Source organism: Palaemon carinicauda, chromosome 2 (assembly GCF_036898095.1).
Source record: "Palaemon carinicauda isolate YSFRI2023 chromosome 2, ASM3689809v2, whole genome shotgun sequence".
Classification (NCBI taxonomy): domain Eukaryota; kingdom Metazoa; phylum Arthropoda; class Malacostraca; order Decapoda; family Palaemonidae; genus Palaemon; species Palaemon carinicauda.
This window is the reverse complement of record NC_090726.1, coordinates 196143474-196171293: the sequence shown is the minus strand read 5'-3', so window position 1 is coordinate 196171293 and position 27820 is coordinate 196143474. Positions and strand designations below refer to the sequence as shown.

At 45.6% G+C, this 27820-nt stretch overlaps 1 protein-coding gene across 1 annotated transcript in view; it reads left to right on the top strand.

Moving 5' to 3' along the window:
- Positions 1-27820, top strand: part of LOC137629437 (uncharacterized) — a 319508-nt gene that overhangs the window by 132326 nt on the left and 159362 nt on the right. Inside the window, exons 23-27 of the mRNA XM_068360702.1 lie at positions 2447-2655; positions 4766-4925; positions 6403-6609; positions 17827-17908; positions 27386-27532. Of these exons, the coding sequence (XP_068216803.1) occupies positions 2447-2655; positions 4766-4925; positions 6403-6609; positions 17827-17908; positions 27386-27532 (805 nt within the window). The remainder of the gene's footprint in view (positions 1-2446; positions 2656-4765; positions 4926-6402; positions 6610-17826; positions 17909-27385; positions 27533-27820) is intronic.

Genomic DNA, 27820 nt, shown 5'->3' with positions numbered 1-27820 from the left:
CTCAGTCGGAAGGGACAAATAATTCCAACAGAATGGACCCTCCACAAGGATGTATGCAAGAGACTTTGGGCCACCTGGGGCCAGCCAACCATAGATCTCTTCGCAACCTCGATGACCAAGAGGCTCCCAATATTTTGCTCACCAATCCCGGACCCAGCAGCAGTTCATATAGATGCCTTTCTACTTGATTGGTCACATCTAGATCTATATGCATTCCCTCCGTTCAAGATTGTCAACAAGGTACTGCAGAAGTTCGCCTCTCACGAAGGGACAAGGTTGACGCTAGTTGCTTCCCTCTGGCCCGCGAGAGAATGGCTCACCGAGGTACTTCGATGGCTAGTAGACGTTCCCAGAACACTTCCCCTAAGGGTGGACCTTCTACGTCAGCCACGCGTAAAGAAGGTACACCAAGGCCTCCACGCTCTTCGTCTGACTGCCTTCTGACTATCGAAAGACTCTCGAGAGCTAGAGGCTTTTCGAAGGAGGCAACCAGAGCGATTGCTAGAGCAAGGAGAACATCCACCCTTAGAGTCTACCAATCGAAGTGGGAAATCTTCCGAAACTGGTGCAAGTCAGTATCCGTATCCTCGACCAGTACCTCTGTAACTCAAATAGCTGACTTTCTCTTATATCTGAGGAAAGAACGATCTCTTTCAGCTCCCACTATCAAGGGTTACAGAAGCATGTTGACATCAGTCTTCCGTCACAGAGGCTTAGATCTTTCCAACAATAAAGATCTACAGGACCTCCTTAAGTCTTTTGAGACCACGAAGGAGCGTCGTTTGGTTACACCTGGTTGGAATTTAGACGTGGTACTAAGATTCCTTATGTCAGACAGGTTCGAACCGCTACAATCAGCCTCCCTGAAAGATCTCACCTTTAAGACTCTTTTCCTGATATGCTTAGCCACAGCTAAAAGAGTCATTGAGATTCATGCCTTCTGCAAGAACATCGGATTCTCATCCGAAACGGCTACATGTTCTACAACTTGGTTTTCTAGCCAAACACGAGCTGCCTTCTCGGCCTTGACCAATATCGTTCGATATTCCAAACTTATCGTATGGTTGGAAATGAACTAGAAAGAGTCTTATGTCCTGTAAGAGCTCTTAAGTTCTATTTAAAAACCTTTACGAGGCCCGTCTGAAGCTTTATGGTGTTCAGTTAAGAATCCATCTTTGCCTATGTCAAAGAATGCTTTATCCTATTTTATCAGACTGTTAATACGAGAAGCTCATTCCCATCTGAATGAGGAAGACCAAGCTTTGCTGAAGGTAAGGACACACGAAGTTAGACCTGTCGCAACTTCCGTGGCCTTTAAACAAAATAGATCTCTGCAAAGTATATTCGACGCAACCTATTGGAAAAGCAAATCAGTGTTCGCGTCTTTTTATCTTAAGAATGTCCAGTCTCTTTACGAGAACTGCTACACTCTGGGACCATTCGTAGCAACGAGTGCAGTAGTGGGTGAGGGCTCAACCACTACAATTCCCTAATTCCATAACCTTTTTTAATCTTTCTCTTGAAATGTTTTATTATTGTTTTTGGGTTGTCCGGAAGGCTAAGAAGCCTTTCGCATCCTACTTGATTTGGCGGGTGGTCAAAGTCATTTCTTGAGAAGCGCCTAGATTAGAGGTTTTGATGAGGTCCTTTAGTATGGGTTGCAACCCTTCATACTTCAGCTCTTAGGAGTCGCTCAGCATCCTATGAGGATCGCGAGGCTCAGTAAGGAAGACGTACTTAAAAAGGCAGAGTAATTGTTCAAGTCGACTTCCTTACCAGGTACTTATTAATTTTATGTTTGTTATTTTGAATAACTGCTAAAATGAAATACAAAATACTTAGCTCTTAATGTTAACATATTATGCTGGTCTCTACCCACCCCCCTGGGTGTGAATCAGCTATATGATCACCGGCTAAGTTTAATATTGAAAAATGTTATTTTCTTTAGTAAAATAAATTTTTGAATATACTTACCCGGTGATCATAAATTAAAGGACCCTCCCTTCCTCCCCAATAGAGACCCAGTGGGCAGAGGAGAAAATTGGTTCTGTGTTGACATGGAGTACTTGAGTACCTGCTCGACAGATGGCGCTGTTGATGTACACCCCCCCCTGTATAGCGATCGCTGGCGTATTTTGTCCTTAGGTTTTTCTGTCGGGCAGCAGAGCTGACAGCTATATGATCACCGGGTAAGTATATTCAAAAATTTATTTTACTAATGAAAATAACATATTGCAAAATGTGCTTGGAAAAAAAACGCCTGAGGGTTAAGGGTTGGAAAGTTCCAAATATTGTTGCGGGTAAAAGGGTTAGTGTTGTTTTATAGATACTAGATTGTTGAGTATCTTCACTTAAATAAACTCCTTTACTGGTTTTTGGCTGAGAAGCTTTTTACTAATAAATAAGTACCTACAGTGATGGTCCTTTTTATGTTCTTATGTTTCAGAATCTGACATTGGCTTCTCATCTACAGGCAGCTATTTGTCTGCTAATGGTAAAAATCTTGGTGTTCAACATTATGTCAGTGCCACTGTCAGTCTGCCATTCACTGTGGATTTACCTTACAATTATAGTGTCATTGGTAACTACACCTATCATGTTACTATACAAAACAGCCTCGGAACTGTGGAAAACTCCTCTATAATAGCTTGTCAGGTAAGTTTTTCATACTTTTCTTAGAGAAAATTACTATATTATTTAAAATTTTATGATACTTCTGTCAGGTTTTGATTACCATGCTATGCATATTAGTATATTATAAACTTACTTTGTAGAAGTAATTACAGTATTTCTGTGAACCTCCCCTGGTGTTTATATTGCTTCTCTCTCAAAAAAGTTCTGGTTTTCTTACCTTATTATTGTCCTGCCCTTCTAGTGTGATATTTGGATCATATAGTAGTGTCTTGTGAGAGTTCTTCAAGGGATTTATTGCTAAACAATAATAATCCTTATTTACTTTTTGTCACATGCCTGGGACAAAAGTGGGATTGGAATAACCGTTTGGGAGAATGTAGTTCCCTGACAGTTCCTCTTATGAAGGATTATTTTCACCCTGTAGCTGTTGACGTAAAAGATTCAAGTTGTAAACCAAAATTTTCTTTTAATTCAGAAAAAAGGCAGAGAAGACTAGGCTAGTTGATGTTTGTGGGAGTGAGGTTTCTGATGCTGCACTAGTTATTACTAAACTTACTGGAATTTATAGTAATGAGCTTTATAAACGTTTTACGGATTTTCCAGAGCTTCGTAATGTTTATGCCGCCATCTGTCAATGTAGCATCAACATATTGCATGCCATAAAAAAGAAAATAACGTAGTACTGATTGAAGAGCCCTATGACAGTTTGGTCCATGGGTTTAATGCAAGACATAGTATTTGCTTTAAAGAAAACAACTCTCACATTTGGCTCCATGTCATTCATGGATGTGGGATGTCCAGGTGCATTATCTAGATCAACGAAATTGTAAAAAGAAGTTTCTTTACCGTATAGTATTCCTTGATTACTAGTATAAAATGGACTGTAAACAATTCTTCAAAAACAACCATGGGGAGCCATGACTTTGGATTAGCTATCTAAATGATAGGATGATATTTAGTGCTCGGGGATTAAGGGCTTGGTAGACTAATAACAGCTTTAGTTTGAAATTGCCAATGGTTTTACTTCCTAATATTAATGGCTACCTCACACCATGGCATTTTTATTTCTTCCGTTGAAATAAATAAATAATTCAGTATTCCCTTCCAAATCAGATGATCTCGTTGATATTGAAGATGAGTCCTAGAGGAATTTGTTTTTCTTCAAAAATATTCTTCAAAGTTACAGATATATTTTGGCAGTAACAGTATCAGCTGCAGCATTTTCTCCCAAAGTTTTAATGTTGTATAAGATAAGATGCTACTTGAATCTATTAAACCACCCATGACTTGTGGCAAAGAGTGTCCTTTTCATAGAGATGTTTTTTCATAGGTACAGTACTCAAAAAAAGACTGCCTTCTCTTGTATGAGCAATTGGCTCGTAGTAATCCATTCATGTGTTGGCCTTTCTATCCAAAGTGGTATTAAGTGTTCCTTTTCATCATAAATTATGCCTCATTACATTGATGGTACAAGTTTTAGATGACAGAGCCTTTTTTTGCAACATATTGAATAATGTGATCTCTGTCGTGGATAATATTGGAATTCGTTATCCAAGCCAGGAAAAAGAAGCACATTTTATGTCACTTTTCCCCCCTTTTCATATCTCTGGATGACTGTCCAATTAATCTTGCGTTGCTGTAACATGATACTTGGATTCTATACCTTTTACTTCTAAACATATGGATGAATTACAAGCTCTTTCCTATAATGTGAATTTTGGTGAGAAGAAAAGTATTTTTTAATATGAATAAGATTCTCTATATCTTCATGTTTTGAAGGCAAAACTGGCAGTTTTGATTACTTGACTTTGTTTTTAATTTATCTTAAAAAAAAATTGTTACTTGTTCGCCATTCAGTGAAGCTATGATTAATTTTTAGGCACACCTGAACTGGAATTCATGCTTGTCTTAATCATATCTCAAGTGTATTCTGATAAAAATGTTAATCCTAACAATTTCAAAGTGTTATTGTGTTAATATTACTTTTACATGCATTATTAGCTGACTGTATCATTTGTATTTTAATTTCTATGACAAGATTTGTACTGTAGATGTGTATTTATGCCCTATTGTATATATCTTCATCTTTTTCATGAAGTAGATTTGAGTAGTGGCGTCACTTTTTTTGCAGATCCCTATCAATTTAGCTCCACCTGGAATACCCATCTTCGAACCACCTCATGTCACTCTCAACAACTACACCCAGGTAACCATTCCGGTTGTTAACGGCTCCGACATATTTGTGATGATAGATTGGGGTGACAACAATATCACTTGGAAATATTTTTCAGGTAAGAATTTTATATTTGGTTTAGTTTTAGTTCACTTTATTTCTTAAGAATATCACCTGGTGCAATGCCATTTAATCATTGTTTCCTTTTAAATGCTGTGAATTATTCATTATATTTTTATTACTTAGAAAAGAAAGGGTGAATTAATTGTTCATCAAAATTTTTAAGCCAAAAAAATATTACCCAAATTCCACTTTACAAAACATGGCTCACATACACAAATACATAGGCCTACATTTATATATTTATCATTATATTAATTCACAAAAAGGGAATCACAAAAAAAACTGAAAATAATTGCCCAATAAGTGAAATCAGTAATATATAAGATATTTACAAAGATAATATTAGACTGAATAGAAAGACACCTAGACTTTAATCAAACTAGAGAGCAGATAGCTTTTAGAAGCAGGTATTCAACAAGTGATCATATTCATGTAATAAACTAGCCAATGGAAAAACCAACAGAGTATGACAAATCACTATGTATGACATTTATAGACCATGAGAAAGCTTTTGATTCTGACAAAACTTCAGCTGTAATGAAAGCCCTTCAAAAACAAGGAATAGATGAATCATATGTTAGAGCACTTGAAAGATATCTATACGAGTAGTACTGTACAGCAATCCTAAAAATATGTAAAGATAGTGAGAAAATTCCGATTGAGAAAGGAGTTAGACAAGGAGACCTATCTCTCCTAAATTACTCAATGCATGCCTGGAAGAAGTTTATTAATAATTTAGATTGGGAAAATATAGGCATTGATATTAATGGGGAATACCATAACAACTTAAGATTTGCAGATGACATAGTTGTGTTTAATGAATCATGGGAGGAAATACAAAAGGTGATAGAAGATTTGAATAGAGAAAGCAGACAGCAAATAAGGGGTATGGATAAACTTTTAGAGGTTATTAATAAATATACATACTTAGAACAAACTGTAATTGTTTCCCTAGGACATGAGACCAAAATTAGTAGAAGGATAAGCATTGGATGGAGAGATTTTGGTAAACAAAACAAGATTATGAAATATAAAATGCCACTTTCTCTAATAGTGAAAAGTATTTAATAAGATGGTCCAACAAGTTTTGAATTATGCATCAGAAACTTGGAGACTTCTTAACGCAAGCGTTAGGAAAATTCCTTGCTGCAATTGAATAGAAATGTCAATGCATCTTCCAAATTATATTTGTTGATTTATGAAGATTTAGTCATTTGCGGCCGAACAATAAAAATATTGAACTGAAGTTTATAACAGTTTATTTAGGATAGAAAGGATATATTTCGTTCTCACATTGCCTTTATTGTAATTTTCTCTGAACTTTTTAATTTATTCAATTTTTTTCTGATAATTTCACCTTTTTTTAAGCTGAATATTATCCATTCTGATACATAAGGGAGGATAACTACTTCATGTGACAAATTTGTAGCTACTAATTAGGATTTTAAGAATTTTTCTCTTTCCTTTAACAGAACTTGATAATTATAATATCACTGAAGTTCATCAGTACAAGGCAGTAGGGGCTTATAGCCCTGTGGTCAAGATCTTCAACAAGCACAATATAGAAGACCAAATACCATTAGATCAGTGGACCTTTTGGTATTTATTATTGTGTCAAATTCAGTGCGATCCCGCTCTCTGGACATTTGTAAATAGTGGACCTGTGCTGTGGCCACCAGGTTAGTGACGGAGTTTGTTATGGTAACGATTTTGTTAGTGACATTTTAATGATTTTAGTCCTACATTTTGAGTTGATAAGGAAATGAATCTTTATTATTATTATTGTTATTATTATTATTATTATTATTATCATTATTGTTGTTGTTGTTGATGCTAATATTATTCTTTTTATCATTACCTTTGTTATTAATATTAATTGTATATATAGTATTACAAAAGTCTTATAATCTTACGGTCAATGACCATTGCTTCTATGATGCCAGATAACATATATGTAATGATAATATAATCACTTATGAGTTACAGTATTAAATTGACAAAACAAATCCAAACTATTGTATCTGTAAAAGTATATTTAAGAAGCACAAAATAGTGATTCATTTTCCGAGTTTAACAAAATTGTTTACTAAACAAACCATTATTAATTAGAGGTAGGTTATTTGGTGATTCATGTAACTGTATCGTCTTGTGGAGATAAACCAGGATGCCAAAAATTCCAACACCATATTTCCCATAAAGGTTTAGTAGGAATATTTGAAAATGAGTCATTCTTGTATCCAATTATATATCTGAATCATTTAATGTATGTTGCGTTTATGGATCTGGAGAAAGCATATGATAGAGTTGATAGGGAAGCAATGTGGAATGTGATGAGGTTATATGGAGTTGGTGGAAGGTTGTTGCAAGCAGTGAAAAGTTTCTACAAAGGTAGTAAAGCGTGTGTTAGAATAGGAAATGAAGTGAGCGATTGGTTTCCGGTGAGAGTGGGGCTGAGACAGGGATGTGTGATGTCGCCGTGGTTGTTTAACTTGTATTTGTTCCGTAACCGAAATACAAACCACGCTATTTACAAAGGGTATTACTTTTAGCGCAGCTGAAATGACGAGCCAATAGTTTTTAACGAGGGTTAATTACCCCTGCGCTAGTTAGCGGGGGGTGGGGAAGGGTAGCTTGCTACCCCTCCCCCCTCCACACACCGGTGACTTGCTTCACTTCACTTTTGGCTCGGCGGTGATCAGACGTGTCTGTTCATCGCCTTCGTGACAGCCTTTAATTTTCTTCTTTTTCTTTTCAGCTTGTGTGATTGGTTGGAAGTTGACCTTCAGTTATTTTCTTTTATTTAATATGCGGACATGCCCTGGAGTTGCCGGCCGTCCTTGTGGGACTTTCATGTCGGACGTGATTACGGATCCTCACACCCTCTGCCCTCAATGTCGGGGCCGACGGTGCGACCCGGATAACATGTGCCGTGAGTGCAGGGAGTGGTCTGCCTCCCAGTGGGAGAGGTTTGGCCGTCGGCGTAAGAAGAAGTCCAAGAGAGACCGTTCTCCTCCGGGGTTAGCCTTGAAGGAGGAAGGTTCTCGGGACTCTTCCGCCGCCCAAACCTCCTCCGAAGCTCCCCCTCGTCCGCCTCCTAAGGAGAGTCGTCCGAGTGGGAGCGCAGGCCCTTGTTCTGTTTCCCTACCTTCGGTGGGGGGAGAGGGCGTCGCCTCCCATAGCGAGGCGGTTCCCCCTCCTCCTCCGGGGGAGGTTATTGATAATAATGCCTTATCCAGTGATGATCTTTTACAGATTTGGTCGTCCCTGGGGCTTAAGGGCATGCCCTCCAGGGTCGCTCTTATTGACCTTGTCTCGTTGGGGGCCGCTGTTAAACAGTCGCCGGCGGTAGCGGAGGTAGACCCTCTGTCTATTGTCGACGTCGTGGTGACAGAGGCCTCCGACGTGGCTGGGCCTTCCGACGCAGGTGCTGTTGCTGGTGATGGTGCTCTAGGCTCTCCTCCTCCTTCCGTGCATCCTTCGAAGGGGGAAGTGAGTCCTTCGGTCTCGACTGCTGCCCAGCTTCCTTCTGAGGGAAGTGTTTTGACGGAGACTCCCCTTCGGAGGACCGATGGTCCCGACGATCTCCCCCGAGGCCGCCTCCGCCGTAAGGCTCACCGCCCTCTACGCCTCAAGGGCCTCCCTTCTCCTTACAGGGGGACTAAGAGGCGCCTTTTTGGGTCTTCGTCCTCCGGGGGGGACTCTCCTCGTCAGCCTCAACCGACTGCTCCGCCCTCCTTGAACCTCTCTGCAGACCGCTCACCATCTCCTGCCGGATCTTCGCCTTCTGGAGAACTCGTCACCCGACGGGCAACGGTCCCTTCGGGGCTAAGGGATTCTTCCCTTACGCGAGCAGGGCCAGCGCACAAGCGCTCTCCTGCTCGCCAGCGATCTCCTGCTCGCCAGCGATCTCCTGCTCGCCAGCGATCTCCTGCTCGCCAGCGATCTCCTGCTCGCCAGCGATCTCCTGCTCATCGACGATCTCCTGCTCGCCGACGCTCACCTGCTCGTCGGCTCTCTCCTGATGTTCGCCCCCCTCGCCAGCGCTCTCCTGCTCGTCAGCTCTCTTCCGAGCGTCAGCGCTCATTTGAGGACCATCGCCCTGCGGTCTCTGACCACCCTGTAGTTCCTGCTGAACTCCCTGCTCACCATCCACCTGGTCCTGTGGCTACGCAACATCGTGCTGCGCGTGTGTCAGAAACACATGTTCGCCAACGCGCCAGCGATCTTCCCGTTCCTGCTCGTGAATGCGCCGCACCACCTGTCCTCTCACAGGACACGCGTCGACCTTCTGCTCGCCAGCGATCACCAGCTCGCCAGCGATCACCAGCTCGCCAGCGATCACCTACACATGCTGCCCGCCATCGCACGACCCTGCATGATCGCCCGCTTACGCATGCTGCTCCTCATCGCACTACCCTGAACGATCGCCCTCCTGCGGATGCTGATCACCATCGCACCCTTTCACGCGATCATTCACCTGCGCATGCTGCTCGCCATCGCACAACCCTGCACGATCGCCCGCTTACGCATGCTGCTCCTCATCGCACAACCCTGAACGATCGCCCTCCTGCGGATGCTGATCACCATCGCACCCTTTCACGCGATCATTCACCTGCGCATGCTGCTCGCCATCGCACAACCCTGCACGATCGCCCGCTTACGCATGCTGCTCCTCATCGCACAACCCTGAACGATCGCCCTCCTGCGGATGCTGATCACCATCGCACCCTTTCACGCGATCATTCACCTGCGCATGCTGCTCGCCATCGCACAACCCTGCACGATCGCCCGCTTACGCATGCTGCTCCTCATCGCACAACCCTGAACGACCGCCCTCTTGCGGATGCTGATCACCATCGCACCCTATCACGCGATCATTCACCTACACATGCTGCTCGCCATCGCTTACCATCACGCGGTCATTATCGCCAGCGATCTTCTTCACCTACGCAGCAGCACGATCCCTCGCCGTCGCGCCATCGCTTGCGTTCGTCGCCTCGGACACGTGTTCATTTACCTGCCCACCCTCACGCCCACTCGCCTGCGCGCCCGCGCGACCGCTCGCCTGCGCGCCCGCGCGACCGCTCGCCTGTGCGCCCGCGCGACCGCTCGCCTGTGCGCCCGCGCGACCGCTCGCCTGTGCGCCCGCGCGACCGCTCGCCTGTGCGCCCGCGCGATCACCCGCGCAACCATTCGCCTTTGCGCGACCGTTCGCCCTCGCGCGACCATAGTTCGCGGCGAATTCCACAGCCGGTGGTAGCAGCAGGGACGCGTGCTCCTAGACGGCACTCGGGATCACCTCCATCCAAGCATAGGTTGGTATTGCAGGACGAAGACAGGTCAGTACAGCATTCTTCCCCACCTTCTTTTCAGGCAGGTACCGTCGTGTCCACTCCAAAGGATCGCCCGATCCCTTTCACCTTAGCGAGGATTTCGGACTCTGTGTCCTTTGAGCAGCAGACTTGGTTTGGTCCGCTGGCACGGGCGTTAGTGAGGGTTATGAAACCAGCACTCGCCGGCCAGGGTAACAAACCAGCGGCTGTCTCTCCTACGCTGAAGAGAAAGAGAGGAGTGGACTTCGTGGTGACTTCCCCCAGGGCGAAGTTGGTTCCCAAGAGGTCGGTCTCGAGGGTCCCCTCTCCTGCACGAGTACTCTCTCCTTCTCCCGTGGACGAGGCCTTTCCGTCCTCAGGTGAGTCCAGTGGGGCGGTAGTCTTCCCCTCGGCACCAGGGGGGGAGACTTCGCTTCAGGCAGGAGAATCGTCTCGTGAGGAAGGGGCCCCTCGAACCTCGTTGTTGGGATCCTGTATCCCTCCTAGGAGGGAACCCAAGGATTCCAAGACCATCCCTAAATCCTCTGCAATGATTCGACAGGAACCCACGACTACCCAGGGGAATGTCCACGTATCACCCCAGGAAGAGATTCCTGGGGCAGGAGACTTAGCTGCCAGCCCGCAGGGAGGAGAACAGCAAGAGTCCGAACATGCCTTCTTTCAGGTCCTAAGCCTGATAAGGCAACTTAACAGTCTTACGGATCCAGTCATCCCCCCCCGTGAAGGCAAAGACACGATTCTGGATGAAGTGTTTGACGTTCGGAAGGCCCCTAAGACCAGTGCAGCTCTGCCCTGGTCTCGGGGGCTGAAGAGTGCCAGAGCTAGGGCCAATGCTCAGCTCGCACTTCTTGCCTCCTCCAGTCGTTCCACTGCCGGGAACAAACTCATCCCTTCTCCTCGCCTTCAGCAGAGGAGGTATTTCGAGATCCTGGGTGAGCACAACCTCGCTCTTCCTCTCCATCACTCTGTGGAGGAGCTGGCGAAGGGAGTTCCCTTGGAGAAACTCTCTGCCCGGCAGGTGTCGTTCTCGGCGGCAGAGATCCTTAACCACGAGAAGGTCGCTAAGTGTGCCATGCAGGCCACTTCGTGGCTGGACTTCTGGTTAGGATCTCTGGGCATCCTATTGCGATCGGAGGACTTGTCCAAGGAGACCAATAGGAAGGCCCTAGAGACCTTCTTGCTCTCGGGCACCCGCTCCATCGAGTTTTTGGCGCACCAGGTTACCACCCTGTGGGCCAACTCGGTGTTGAAGCGTCGCGATGCTGTGTCCGAGAGATTCCATCCGAAGGTCCCCGCCGTAGATGTGTGTAGGCTCCGACATGCCTCCCTCCTGGGGGAGAGCCTGTTTGAGCCTCAAGACTTGGAGCGAACGGCTGAGAGGTGGAGGAAATCCAGCACGGACTCCCTCCTCCACAGGGCCCTTACAACTCGGCCCTAAAGCCTCCAGCCCCGCCACAACAGCAGCAACAGCCTCGTAAGGCTCCCAAACAGGCACCGGCAGCTAAGAAAGTGGTGTCTAAGCCCCAGCCCTTTCCAGCCAAGGTCAAGAGGGGCGGTAAGTCCTCCAGGGGAGGCAAGACTTCTAGGGGTGGCGGCCGCGGCCGCAAGCCCTAGGGGTGGCAGTCCCCCTGCGTGTCCACCTGTGGGGGGATGCCTTCAGCTTTGCGTCCGCAGGTGGCAACATCTCGGGGCCGATGCTTGGACGGTCTCAGTGATCGGCCAAGGTTATCGCGTCCCGTTCACGTCATCTCAACCTCCCCTGACAGCGAATCCAGTGTCGTTGAGCTCCTATGCCATGGGATCGGCAAAGGGGCTGGCCCTTCAGGCCGAAGTCGAGACCATGTTCGAGAAGGGTGCTCTCCAGGAGGTCGTGGACGGCTCTCCAGGCTTCTTCAGTCGACTCTTTCTTGTAAAGAAGGCTACTGGAGGCTGGAGACCCGTCATCGATCTCTCGGCTCTGAACAGGTTTGTCAAACAAACCCGGTTCAGCATGGAGACAGCAGACACGGTCAGACTTGCGGTGAGACCACAAGACTTCATGTGTACACTGGATCTAAAGGATGCGTACTTCCAGATCCCAATCCATCCGTCTTCCAGGAAGTACCTGAGATTCTGCCTAGACAACAAGATCTACCAGTTCAAGGTGCTGTGTTTCGGTCTCTCCACAGCTCCTCAGGTGTTCACCAGAGTGTTCACCCTGATTTCGACTTGGGCGCACAGGAACGGCATTCGTCTCCTTCGTTACCTAGACGATTGGCTGATCCTAGCAGACTCGGAGTCGACCCTTCTTCGACACCGAGACAGGCTTCTAGATCTTTGCCAGGATCTGGGGATCGTGGTAAACCTCGAGAAGTCCTCTCTGCAGCCGTCCCAACGACTGGTTTATCTAGGCATGCTAATAGACACCAATCTCCACAAAGCCTTTCCATCAGACAACCGGATAGCAAGGCTGAGGAGGGTGGCGGAACCTTTCCTCAGGCGAAAAGAACTCCCCGCCCAATCGTGGTTGCGTCTCTTAGGCCACCTATCCTCCCTGGCCCGTCTGGTTCCAAACAGCCGCCTCAGGATGAGATCCCTTCAATGGCGGCTCAAGTCCCGGTGGAATCAAGGATCCGATTCCCCGGACACTCTGATCCCAATGGGGTCTCTGGAACAGACGGACTTGCGGTGGTGGCTGGCCGACGAGAACCTGCGAAAGGGAGTGAGTCTTCTCGTCCTCCCCCCGGAATTGACTCTGTTTTCGGACGCGTCAAAAGAAGGGTGGGGGGCGCACGTTCTGAACCAGAGGGCCTCAGGCCTTTGGTCAGAATCAGAAAAGTGCCTACACATCAACCTGCTAGAATTGAAGGCCGTCTTTCTGGCCCTTCAACAGTTCCAACGGTTCCTGGCGGGTCACTCCGTGGTGGTGATGAGCGACAACACCACGGTAGTGGCTTATATCAACAAGCAGGGAGGCACTTTTTCGCAACAGCTATCCCATCTTGCAGTAGAGACTCTGAGGTGGACCGAAACCCACTCGATAACACTATCAGCTCGCTTCATTCCTGGCAAGAGGAATGTGCTCGCCGACAGTCTGAGCAGGGCTTCGCTGATAGTGAGTACCGAGTGGTCTTTGGATCCTCAGATAGCCAACAAAGTCCTGACTTTGTGGGGTTCCCCGACGGTGGACTTGTTCGCGACAGCCTTGAACTTCAAGCTGCCCCTGTACTGCTCACCAGTCCCGGACCCCAAGGCACTCTGGCAAGATGCTTTCCAGCAACGGTGGGACAACATCGACGTGTATGCCTTCCCACCATTCTGTCTGATGAGAAGGGTGCTCAACAGGACCAGACTATCGGTCAACTGTTCCATGACTCTAGTAGCTCCGCTATGGCATCACGCGGAATGGTTTCCGGACCTTCTGCAACTCCTGACGGAACTCCCAAGGGAGCTTCCTCCACGACACGAGCTTCTCAGACAACCCCACTCCGGTGTCCCTCACAGGGCCGTAGCCTCGCTTCGGCTTCACGCCTGGAGACTATCCAGCGTCTCCTCGCGGAGAGAGGCTTTTCGCAACAGGTTGCGGAGAGAATGTCTCGGCACCTGCGAAGGTCCTCTGAGGGAGTCTACCAAGCGAAGTGGAGAGTCTTTTGTGGTTGGTGTCGTGGAAGGGGTATCTCTCCACTCGATGCCACTATTCCAGCAATAGCGGACTTCCTTGTGTATCTGCGAGAAGAAATGCGCCTTTCTGTCTCGGCAGTGAAAGGCTATCGCTCAGCCTTAAGCTTGGCCTTCAGATTGAAGGGCGTGGATATTTCTTCATCGCTAGAACTCTCTTTACTCATACGTAGCTATGAGCTTACCTGCCCCCAGTCGGAAGTGAGACCCCCTCCTTGGAATGTGGTTCGAGTCCTCAGGTCTCTCAAGAGACCTCCCTTCGAGCCATTACGCCAGGCCTCCGATCGCCACCTGTCTTGGAAGACGGCTTTCCTACTCGCCTTGGCCTCGGCCAAGCGAGTTAGTGAACTTCATGGTCTCTTGTACGACATCGCCCATTCAAGGGGATGGGGGGGAGGTAACGTTCAGGTTCGTCCCTGAGTTTGTGGCCAAGACTCAGAATCCTGGAGTGCCGGATCCTCGGTTCGACTCTTTCAGGATCGCGAGTCTCCGTTCTGTAACAAACGACCCAGACCAGCTGCTACTATGCCCAGTGAGGTGTCTGAGGTACTACTTGAAGAGAACGGCTGCAGTCCGTCCTCATGTGCGAGCTTTGTTTGTGAGCACAGGCAGGACAAAGAGGAGGGTCACCAGGAACACCATCTCTGCTTGGATTCGAAGGGTTATCCACCATGCCCTGAATCCTGACCCTCCTCCGTCACGTCGCCCTCGGGCCCACGATGTCAGGGGTATTGCTACATCCCTGGCCTTCAAGAGAAACTTCTCTGTGACGCAGGTACTTCAAGCTGGGGTCTGGAAGCGTCAAACGACCTTCACAGCCCACTACCTGCAAGACGTGACCCACAGGAGCCTCGATACGTTCTCTATCGGCCCTGTGGTGGCTGCACAACAGCTGGTCTAACCTCAGGCTCCTTTTTGGACAAGTAGCAGTAGGTTGAGGGCGTTGTTACCCGGTCTTAGTCTGTGTGAATGAAAGAGTATGTCTGACCCTTACTTCTTTCTTCATTCTCCCCTCTCTTGGGGAAGCAGCATCCTGGTCCTCGCATAGCTGACCTCGACCTCTGCAGGTAACCCATGCTTCTTTGTGCTCCTAGTATTAAGCTTAATACTGTTGTGTCTCCCATACCCTGACGAGGTGGTATGGGGAACGTCCTATCCTAGAATTCCTATCTGAAGGTCTCAAGGTCAACTTCATAGGACGAGTCACACTCTCCTCCTCACACTACTTATGTAGGCCACTCGTTCCTAGCGATGCTAGGAACCTGTGAGGTACAGGGGCTCCCTCTCTCTAGTGCTGCTCACTAAGGGATCGAGCCCCCGGGCAAGCCGAAGTCAGTAAGGCTGGGGACTTTCCACCCTTCCTAAGGGATAAGTCACCCTTTGTAAATAGCGTGGTTTGTATTTCGGTTACGGAACAAATGACAAATTCGAAGATAATTTGTATTTTTCCTAACCATACAAACCTTAGCTATTTACACATATGTGCCCGCCATCCCTGACCCCCAAGTCAAGTCCTACCTCTAAGTGAAGTGAAGCAAGTCACCGGTGTGTGGAGGGGGGAGGGGTAGCAAGCTACCCTTCCTCACCCCCCGCTAACTAGCGCGGGGGTAATTAGCCCTCGTTAAAAACTATTGGCTCGTCATTTCAGCTGCGCTAAAAGTAATACCCTTTGTAAATAGCTAAGGTTTGTATGGTTAGGAAAAATACAAATTATCTTCGAATTTGTCATGTTGATGGAGTGGTGAGAGAGGTGAATGCTCGAGTGCTTGGACGAGGATTAAAACTGGTAGGCGAGAATGATCATGAATGGGAGGTAAATCAGTTGTTGTTTGCGGATGATACTGTACTGGTAGCAGACACAGAAGAGAAGCTTGACCGACTAGTGACAGAATTTGGAAGGGTGTGTGAGAGAAGGAAGTTGAGAGTTAATGTGGGTAAGAGTAAGGTTATGAGATGTACGAGAAGGGAAGGTGGTGCAAGGTTGAATGTCATGTTGAATGGAGAGTTACTTGAGAAGGTGGATCAGTTTAAGTACTTGGGGTCTGTTGTTGCAGCAAATGGTGGAGTGGAAGCAGATGTACGTCAGAGAGTGAATGAAGGTTGCAAAGTGTTGGGGGCAGTTGAGGGAGTAGTAAAAAATAGAGGGTTGGGCATGAATGTAAAGAGAGTTCTATATGAGAAAGTGATTGTACCAACTGTGATGTATGGATCGGAGTTGTGGGGAATGAAAGTGATGGAGAGACAGAAATTGAATGTGTTTGAGATGAAGTGTCTGAGGAGTATGGCTGGTGTATCTCAAGTAGATAGGGTTAGGAACGAAGTGGTGAGAGTGAGAACGGGTGTAAGAAATGAGTTAGCGGCTAGAGTGGATATGAATGTGTTGAGGTGGTTTGGCCATGTTGAGAGAATGGAAAATGGCTGTCTGCTAAAGAAGGTGATGAATGCAAGAGTTGATGGGAGAAGTACAAGAGGAAGGCCATGGTTTGGGTGGATGGATGGTGTGAAGAAAGCTCTGGGTGATAGGAGGATAGATGTGAGAGAGGCAAGAGAGCGTGCTATAAATAGGAATGAATGGCGAGCGATTGTGACGCAGTTCCGGTAGGCCCTGCTGCTTCCTCCGGTGCCTTAGATGACCGCGGAGGTAGCAGCAGTAGGGGACTCAGCAGTATGAAGCTTCATCTGTGGTGGATAACGGGGGAGGTTGGCTGTGGCACCCTAGCAGTACCAGCTGAACTCGGCTGAGTCCCTGGTTAGGCTGGAGGAACGTAGAGAGTAGAGGTCCCCTTTTTTGTTTGTTTCTTGTTGATGTCGGCTACCCCCCAAAATTGGGGGAAGTGCCTTTGGTATATGTATGTATGTATTTAATTCATCTCAGTAATTCTACAAAATTACTGCCCACACTTATTTGGCAATTTTCAACATCTAGTTACTCAGCTTCGGTCCCAGTAAGTTATTAGATGTGTTCTAGTCTATCTAGAAGTGGAAATTTTCTCTCGCCAAGTTAGGAGTGTGTGTAGTTTTAAGATCTATGTATTTTTATCCTTATTCAGACACAGCTTACTTATCATGCATGTGATATATTTGGAATATTGAAGATGCCAGTTTAACTGGTGGCTGATGTGGTAACGTCTCTGACTGGTGAATGCCAGACTGGGGTTCGAGTCCCGCTTAAAGTCGATAGTTTCATTGGTAGCTGCAACCTCACCATCCTTATGAGCTAAGGATGGCGATTTTGGGGGAGCTTATAGGTCTATCTGCTGAGTCATCAGCAGCCATTGCCTGGCCCTCCTTGGTCCTAGCTTGGGCGGAGAGGGAGCTTGGGTGAAGAGGGAGCTTGAGTGCTGATCATATTTACAAGTATATATGGTCAGTCTTTAGGGCATTGTCCTCTTTGACGGGGCAGTGTCACTGTCCCTTGCCTCTGCCATTCATGAACTGCCTTTAAACCTTTAAACCTCCAACCAGCCTTGTTTAGCCCACCAATCTAGTAAGAAAGGTCTTTTGTTCCTTTCAGGAACAAACAGGATAATTTTCTACTTGCAATATTTATACTGTTCACTCCATGCCGCAACGCGAAAATAAAATTAAATTCTTGCCATCTTCCCATAGTTAATTATATGCCATTTTTGCTACATTTCTAGCTAGGAATGTTAAGTCTATTTATTGTATAATTTCTATATAATAATTAACTTACTTTTACACCCCCACCATCTCATTTTCCACATATACAGTAGTGAGAAGTTCTGTAAATTCCTTACTGTAGGAACATCTTTCATTCATTAAAAGAAAGACATGATTAAATTCTCAGTTGTTCACTTCTTTGTGCAATAATAAACTCTCTAATGAAGTATTTGATTGTTTCATGAAATCAATTTTAATATTAGAAAATGTATTTGTATTTTGCAGGTAATTTAGAGTTCACGATCAGTGCCCCAGCTGGTGTAGAGTTACCAACAAATGCATCCTTTTCTATAAATTTTGGTGACGGGTAAGAATATTTTACTTATACTGTAATATAAAACAGTTTTCTTCATGTTTATTTAAGTATACTGTATTTTGTAATGAGTCTTATAGTTGCCAAGCAATCATGAGGGATTTTCAAAGTTGTAAATTCTGAATACAGTAATATCAGGAACAAAGCCTTTGAAACTATTTTTTCTAATTGTCAGGGGAATAATGTATAACCCTCACCCTCCAGCAAATTAGTGATTCATCATCATTGGTTAATGCGTATTCTATTTCATGTTTGTTATCCCATATCAGTTTCAGAGTCCGTGAAAGTATCCCATACTTTCTGTAAACAGTTTTACATTACTGAGTCCTACATATTAGCTTCCCATGTCTTCTTTCCACATATAAGATGTCTTTTCTATCTTGACTGAATATTTTCCTCATGACAGACATGACTTCTGCAGTTGAAGGATATTCCTCCATAAAAAGTTTGTTAAAGTCACATCCTGAACACCAACTACATGTATTTATGTCACAATGTTGTCCATGACATATGTTACAGAAAGAAGGACTATTCTTTTCCTTTACCAACAATTAACACATAAACACATTTAAAAGTCAGTAGAAGATTAAGCTAGCTAAAACCTTAGAAGTTAACTTTCAATTAGAATATCAAAGCAAAACGCAATACCAGAAACACCAAATGTGGCTGATGAATAAACTGAATGAGCTACCCACTCCATTATCATTGCCGTACAATGTTATATATGAAGATATTGAAATGAGGGAAAACGGGAAGCGTAATTTTTGTGATAGACGTCAACACTAGCGAGGCTTCGAGAATGATGAACCTTGGGAGAGTGAAAATGTTTTATTAAAATTAAATTTTTCTTTAATCGTTTTAATATTTCTATAGCCATAGATTATTTTTTTGTGTACAATCAGACATTTTGAAATAATTGTTCCCCTCCTTTATTATTATTATTGATTTTTTTTTTTTTGGCAAGATCTCAAAATGCTCAGTCAGCTGACCCAAAGAAGGGACAATACCAATTCCCTTATCCTTGGCAGAATTGCCATCATCATGGGTTTTGTTCTCATGTGCAATGTTAAAGAAAACTGTTGACCAGGGAATTTTAATATAGGTGATATCACAAGCTTACATTCATTCCCATTGCTAATGCTAGAATGTATGGTAGACATGGTCATCTGGATAAATAAATTCAAGTTTTAAGGTGAGTTTTGTTGTATGCTGGACAAGAATGAGGCTAAGCAGAAAATTTTAAGTCACACATTAAAACTTTAGTATATTATGGTGTATTTTCTAACTACAGGCAATAAATAGAAACTTCATATGATATATCCTTGCTTAATTTATATGATATTCATAGTCTAAGAAAAGGGACAAAATTACTGTAGAAAGTCTTCAATTTACAAACTTAACCCGTTTACCCCCAAAAGAACGTACTGGTACGTTTCACAAAACTCATCCCTTTACCCCCATGGATGTACCGGTACGTCCTTGCAAAAAACTTCTTTTTCAATATTAAACTTACCCGATAATCATGTAGCTGTCAACTCCGTTGCCCGACAGAATTCTATGGAGGGATACGCCAGCTATCACAATACTAGAAGGGGGTGTACTTACCAGCGCCACCTGTGGCCAGGTACTCAATCATTTGTTGTTGACACCTCCTCAATTATTCCTCTGTCGTGCTTCCGGCTAGACGTTCTGGGATACGCTTATGGTCTTCGAGTTTATTCATGGAATTTGGTGAAGTATTCTCTTAGATTAACGGCTGTCGCATTACTGGAATCTTTTTTATATTAGCTAGATAGCTTTTATATAAATACTGATTAACGGTTTATGAATTTTTGCTTGTTTTTGGATCACCCTTTGGCTAACTCTTTGAAACAAGATGTCTGACGTTTCGCAAGCTCCCTCCCATAGACGATGTAGGTCTTGCAATAGGCGTATTCCGAAGGCCTCGGTAGATCCTCACACCGCTTGTTCTGACTGTAGGGACAGGCCCTGTCTATTAGAAAATCGGTGTGAGGAGTGCGCCGGACTTTCGGAATTGGATTTTGTCCGTCTTTTAAAATATTCATCTAAGTTAGAGAGAGGTAGAGTTAGGAGAAGTTCTTCTCACTCTTCTATGTTTTCCTCACCTCATGATCCCCTACCTTTTCCTACCCCTGTAGTGGCTACCCCCGAACCTACTGTGTGCCCTCCGCCTGATATGTCAACTGTTTTGCGTGCTATTCAGGCTTTAGGAGATAAAGTAGAATCAGTGGTAAGTGACCATAAGTCTCTGATGGCCGAGGTTAAAGAACTGAAGGTCAAGAGTGCAGTGGGTGGAAATAGTGCCAGTGCTGTGACGAGTGCTAGTGTCTGTGCAGTGCCAAGTGCTAGTGGTGCCAGTGTGGTGCGTGAGGATTTTTCTGTGCGAGCCAGTCGTCCTCCCAGTCCGGGACCTCTTGCAAGCTCCCATGCCCAGGGGAGAAGCAAGGTCGAAGGGCTTAAGGGTTCGACAGGCCTTGTTAGGCGCACAGAATTATCCTCGGTGGTTGCGGGCGTGTCTTCCTTAGACCGTCACTCCCACCTGCAGACGATTGAGCCCGTCTTCTCGTCCGCTGATCAACATGCAGGGAAGAAACGTTGGTCTCAGGTCTCGAGACCGCTTAAACGTAGAGTTCAGTCGGCGAGTGCTCAGCCAGGTTGTAGTCATTGGCTCAGCTCCGACTCGCCTCAGTCATCGGTCGACTGTACTCCGCCCAAGAGGAGTAAGGTTCTGCCTTTACAGAGCCCGACTGTGACTTTACCTCAGTCTGTTATCGTTTCTGCCGACCCCAAGTGGACCCTGCTTCAGTCCATGCAAGCTCAGCTTTCGGACTTGATGCGTGAGTGTCGGGCTGAGAGTGTTGCACCTCCTCCTCCGCCTACACTCCCTCCACCTGTTCTCGCTCCGCCTGTGCTCGCCCAGCCTGCACCTGCTCCGCCTGGTCGCAGCACCATCTGCCAGGCGTACGATGTTGAGCCACTTTCGGAGTTTGCTGTTCCCAGTGTTGTTCAGCCTCAGCCTTCTTTAAGGCAACCCTTGCTTTGGGATCAGGAGAGTTATTCCACTCTTCCTCCTCCTCCCCTTTCTGCTCCACCAGTGGTGCAACTCTCGGTTGGGGTACAACAACCTCTCCCCTCCGTGAGTCTGTCTGCTCAACCATCGCTGCAGCGAGCTCAACCCACTAGGCAAGCTCCTCTACACCCTGGACTTGCGCCTCAGGAGCCTCAGCTTGCGAGAACTTTACCTTGTTCTGCGCAACCTCAACCTCTTCATGCTCCACTCATCTCACAGGAACAGGAACGGACTACTCCACCTCCGTCCTCCGCTCAGCTTGTGCAATCCTTGGGTTCAACTCTTGCTAGGAGTCAACCTCCTTCACCCATGCGCCTGCCTTCTGCTTCGTCTGTTGTTCAGCCTATGCAGTCTGAGCCTCAGGTTTTCCCTCAAGATGAGGAAACCTCTGTTATTGTTCCTACCCGTTCTGACTCTGCGGTTCAGCATTCTGGTCCTATCGCTTCGCTACCCTCTGCTGATGAAGTGTCGGATGATGAGGAGGCACACCTTGATCCCTCATCAGACGTGGAGGAGTCTAAGCTTTCTCCATTGTCTATTGATTTTAGAAAGGTCTTGACTCTACTCAGGGAGATTTACCCAGACCACTTCGTCTCTGCTATTCCCCGCTCTCCTCCATCTGAGTTTTCGCTGGGAGTTCAACAAGCTAAGTCCAACTATACTAAGCTTGTCTTAGCTAGATCCTCCAAGAGGGCTTTAAGGATCTTAGGGGAGTGGCTTCAGTCTAAACAACACCTTGGCAAGACTTCCTTCATGTTCCCTCCAACGAAGCTCGCTTCTAAAGGTTGCGTTTGGTATGCCACAGGGGAAGCACCAGGCTTGGGAGTACCTGCCTCTGCCCAGGCTGACTTCTCAAGTCTGGTGGACTCGCCTAGGAGGACTGCGATGAGACGCTCGAAGGTTTGTTGGACCTTCTCGGACCTGGATCATCTTCTCAAAGGGTTGTTCAGAGCTTTCGAAATGTTCAACTTTCTCGACTGGTGCCTGGGAGCCCTCAGCAAGAAAACCTCTCCTGCGGACAAAGATTCTGCCATGCTTATTATGTCCTGCATGGATAAGGCCATCAGAGATGGATCGGGTGAGCTAGCGTCGTTATTTGTATCAGGGGTGTTGAAGAAAAGGGAACAACTGTGTACCTTCCTCTCCGCCAGCATTACACCGTGCCAACGGTCACAACTCCTTTTTGCTCCACTCTCAAAGTTCCTCTTTCCCGAGGAGCTAGTTAAGGACTTGTCGGCTGCCCTGATACAGAAGGACACGCACGATCTTGTAGCCTCATCGGCTCATAAGTCTAAGGTTACCACCTCTGTCCCCAAGACTTATCGCTCCCCAGTGGCTGATACCCCGGCTACGAGGTTCATACCGCCCTTTCGTGGTAGAGCCCCCAGCCGAGGTAGCTCCCGTCCAGACTCTCACAGGAGCAAGTCTCGGAAAGGACCCAGGACATCTAAGGGAAAGAACTGACTCTCAGATTCTCCAGACAACAGTAGGAGCCAGACTCAAGATCTTCTGGCGAGCCTGGGAGAAGAGAGGTGCAGACGCACAGTCTGTCAGTTGGCTGAGGTACGGTTACAGGATTCCATTCTGCCTCAAACCGCCTCTGACCACATCGCCCATCAACCTCTCTCCCAACTACAAAGAAGAGGACAAGAGGCTAGCATTGCAACAGGAGGTGTCGCTACTTGTGCAGAAGAAGGCAGTGGTTATAGTCCGGGACCATCAATCCCCGGGCTTCTACAACCGTCTCTTTCTTGTGGCCAAGAAGACAGGAGGTTGGAGACCGGTGCTGGACGTCAGCTCTCTCAACGAGTATGTCACCAAGCAGACGTTCACAATGGAGACGACCAAGTCGGTCTTAGCAGCGGTCAGACAGGAGGACTGGATGGTCTCCTTGGACTTGAAAGATGCATACTTTCACGTTCCCATTCATCCAGACTCCCAACCTTTCCTGAGATTCGTTTTCGGAAAGGTTGTCTATCAGTTCCAAGCCCTGTGTTTTGGCCTAAGCACAGCTCCTATGGTCTTTACTCATCTGATGAGGAATGTAGCGAAATTCCTGCACTTATCGAACATCAGAGCCTCCCTCTACCTAGACGACTGGCTGTTGAGAGCCTCCACGAGTCGTCGTTGTCTGGAGAACCTCTCTTGGACTTTAGATCTAATCAGAGACCTAGGTCTATTAGTCAATATAGAGAAATCTCAACTCATTCCCTCCCAATCCATTGTGTACCTGGGAATGGAGATTCAGAGTCGGGATTTTCGGGCTTTTCCATCGGCCCCCAGGATAAACCAAGCCCTAGAGTGCATCATGAGCATGCTGAAGAGGAGCAATTGCTCAGTGAGACAGTGGATGAGTCTCACAGGGACCCTCTCATCACTGGCCCTGTTTGTCGAGCTAGGGAGACTCCACCTCCGCCCTCTTCAGTTCCATCTTGCGGCTCATTGGGACAAGGGCTCGACTCTAGAAGCAGTCTCTATCCCTATCAACCAAGAGATGAAGACCACTCTCCTGTGGTGGAAGCACAATCTCCTTCTCAAGGAGGGTCTATCATTGGCCATCCAGACCCCCCAACTTCATCTCTTCTCGGATGCATCGGACTCGGGCTGGGGTGCGACCTTGGACGGACGGGAATGCTCAGGAGTATGGAACAAGGAACAAGGATTACTCCACATCAACTGCAAGGAACTGTTAGCAGTTCATCTTGCCCTGTTGAACTTCAAGTCCCTCCTGCTAGGCAAAGTGGTGGAGGTGAATTCAGACAACACCACAGCCTTGGCTTACATCTCCAAGCAAGGAGGGACCCATTCGAGGAGCCTTTACGAGATCGCAAGGGACCTCCTCATTTGGTCAAGAGGTCTAAACCTCACTCTGGTCACGAGGTTCATCCAGGGCGATATGAATGTTTCAGCGGATCGCCTCAGCAGAAGGAATCAGGTCATCCCCACGGAATGGACCCTCCACAAGAGTGTGTGCAACAGACTTTGGACCTTGTGGGGTCAACCTACCATAGATCTGTTTGCCACCTCCATCACCAAGAGACTTCCGCTTTATTGTTCCCCTGTTCCAGACCCTGCAGCGGTTCATGTGGATGCTTTTCTTCTGAACTGGTCCCATCTCGACCTGTACGCATTCCCTCCGTTCAAGATAATAAACAAAGTTCTGCAGAAATTCGTCTCGCACGAAGGGACACGGCTGACGCTGGTTGCTCCCCTTTGGCCTGCAAGAGAATGGTACACAGAGGTACTTCAATGGCTAGTCGACTTCCCCAGGACTCTACCTCTAAGAGTGGACCTTCTACGTCAACCACACGTAGACAGGTTGCACCCAAACCTCCACGCTCTTCGACTGACTGCCTTCAGACTGTCGAAAGATTCGCTAGAGCTAGAGGCTTTTCGAAGGAGGCAGCCAGTGCGATTGCCAGAGCTAGAAGAATTTCCACTCGTAGAGTCTACCAGTCTAAGTGGGAGGTCTTCCGAAGCTGGTGTAGAGCCAATTCAATATCCTCTACCAATACCTCTGTGATCCAAATAGCTGACTTCCTTCTTCATCTTAGGAATGAGAGATCCCTTTCAACACCTACGATTAAAGGGTATAGGAGCATGTTGGCCTCAGTTCTCCGCCACAGGGGTTTGGACCTGTCTTCCAACAAGGACCTTCAAGACATTCTCAAGTCTTTTGAAACGTCTAAAGAACGTCGTCTTTCCACTCCAGGCTGGAATCTAGACGTAGTCTTAAGGTTCCTTATGACATCTAGGTTCGAACCTCTCCAGTCAGCTTCCTTCAAGGATCTTACCCTCAAGACTGCCTTTCTCGTTTGCCTTGCAACAGCTAAGAGAGTCAGTGAGGTTCATGCCTTCAGCAAGAACATTGGTTTCACAACCGAATCTGCAACATGTTCTTTTCAGCTTGGATTCCTAGCAAAGAGCGAGCTTCCTTCACGTCCTTGGCCTAGATCGTTCGAAATACCTAGCCTCTCCAACATGGTAGGTAACGAACTTGAGAGAGTTCTTTGCCCTGTCAGAGCTCTCAAATATTATCTGAAGAGGTCTAAACCTATTCGAGGACAGTCAGAAGCCTTATGGTGTGCCATCAAGAAACCCTCGAGACCCATGTCCAAGAATGGGCTTTCGTACTATATAAGGCTTCTGATCAGAGAAGCACATTCTCACTTAAAGGAGGAAGACCTTGCATTGCTGAAGGTAAGGACCCACGAAGTAAGAGCTGTAGCTACTTCGTTGGCCTTTAATAAAAACCGTTCTCTGCAGAGCATTATGGATGCAACCTATTGGAGGAGCAAGTCAGTGTTTGCATCATTTTATCTGAAAGATGTCCAGTCTCTTTACGAGAACTGCTACACCCTGGGACCATTCGTAGCAGCGAGTGCAGTAGTAGGTGAGGGCTCAGCCACTACATTCCCATAATCCCATAACCTTTTTAACCTTTCTCTTGAATACTTTTATTGTTGTTTTTATGGTTGTTACGGTAGGCTAAGAAGCCTTCCGCATCCTTGGATTTGGCGGGTGGTCTATTCATTCTTGAGAAGCGCCTGGGTTAAAGGTTTGGTAGAGGTCCTTTAGTAGGGTTGCAACCCCTTGTACTTTGGCACTTTTGGGTTGATTCAGCCTCCAAGAGGAACGCTGCGCTCAGTAAGGAAGACGAACTTTAAATAAAAGGCAGAGTAACGGTTCTATTCGACTTCCTTACCAGGTACTTATTATTTCATTGTTATTTGAGATAACTGTTATATGAAATTTGGGATACTTAGCTATCCTTTAATCATGTACACTGGTTTTCACCCACCTCCCTGGGTGTGAATCAGCTACATGATTATCGGGTAAGTTTAATATTGAAAAATGTTATTTTTATTAATAAAATAAATTTTTGAATATACTTACCCGATAATCATGATTTAATCGACCCTCCCTTTCCTCCCCAGAGAGAACCAGTGGACCGAGGAATAATTGAGGAGGTGTCAACAACAAATGATTGAGTACCTGGCCACAGGTGGCGCTGGTAAGTACACCCCCTTCTAGTATTGTGATAGCTGGCGTATCCCTCCATAGAATTCTGTCGGGCAACGGAGTTGACAGCTACATGATTATCGGGTAAGTATATTCAAAAATTTATTTTATTAATAAAAATAACATATTTACATTTTTTTTTTTTTTGCATATTTTTGATAATTTTTTGAGAAACTTCAGGCATTTTCCAAGAGAATGAGACCAACCTGACCTCTCTATGACAAAAATTAAGGCTGTTAGAGCAATTTAAAGAAAATATACTGCAAAATGTGCTTGAAAAAAATATAACCCCTGGGGGTTAAGGGTTGGAAAGTTCCAAATAGCCTGGGGGTAAAAGAATAGGTTCCAGGAAGCTGTTTGAAAGTTGAATTTTTTTGTGAATTGAATTTTGTTAAATATTGACCTAGGGTAGGCTTCACCTAACTCGTATGCTCATGATTTTCAGATGCAAAAGTCATCACAACAGTCCTGTTTCGTATTGCAAATGTCGTCTTGCTTACTTCATTGAATTATATGATATTGTTTTATTACAGTATTTTGTTATGAACTTCTGAAATTTATTATTCCAGTTGGATTTGTGTTTGAATCTGAATGATTGTAAGTTCAGGACCTTCTGTGTTCAAAATCAAGACTTAACATTTTACATTGGTAATACCTTTGTAAATGTTTTTTCATACATTGTATTATTATTATTATTATTATTATTATTATTATTATTATTATTATTATTATTAAATGCTAAGCTACAATGCAAGTTGAAAAAGCAGGATGCTATAAGCCCAGGGGCTCCAACAGGAAAAAAAGTCCAGTGAGGAAAGGAAAAATAGAATATGTTAAGAACAGTAACAACATTAAAATAAATATTTCCTATATAAACAATAAAAACTTTAACAATACGAGAGGAAGAGAAACCAGACAGAACAGTGTGCCCGAGTGTACCCTCGAGTAAGAGAACTCTAATCCAAGACAGTGGAAGACCATGGTACAGAGTCTATGGCATTACCCAAGACTAAGAGAACAATGGTTTGATTTTGGAGTGTCCTTCTCCTAGAAGAGCTGCTTACCGTAGCTAAAGAGTCTCTTCTACCCTTCCCAAGAGGAAAGTAAAATCGTTGCACAATTACAGTGCAGTAGTCAACCCCCTAGATGAAGAAGAATTGTTTGGTAATCTCAGTGTTGTCGACTGTATGAGGACAGAGGAGAATCTGTAAAGAATAGGCCAGACTATTCGGTGTCTGTGTAGGCAAAGGGAAAGAACCGTAACCATAAACTGCAACATTGAACACTTTTAGATACCTTATGAGCTTTACTTTAAGCCTACCATGTCATCCATATTTGTTTTTTCTGTCTTTTGATAGAGCTCATTCAGGAGGCTTAGACTACCCTGATGGAACAAAGATGATTTGTGGTGGCCCAGATGTCATTGGCACACCATTCTGTTCAGATGGATTTAGCTACAAGGAGCCCAAGGCTTATTTAACAGGATACTATAATGCCACTTTCAAGTAAGCCAATATTATCAACTTTTTTAATCAGGCTATAATCACTATATTGCTGTCATATTATATTATTCACTCTATTTTGTAAAAAATAAAACTTATTTTTCCTTTTATCTTTAATTTCTGTGAATTTATTCAGCCTCTGTTAAAAGCAATATATTGGCACCAGTAAACTATGTTATGTTATGTTTTACCTCTGAAAGGGAATGTCAATCTCTCTCATTTAGAACTTGTTACTTTTGATCATATGAAGTAAGCACCTTATTAATTACCAAACGAGTCTTGTTAAGAGTT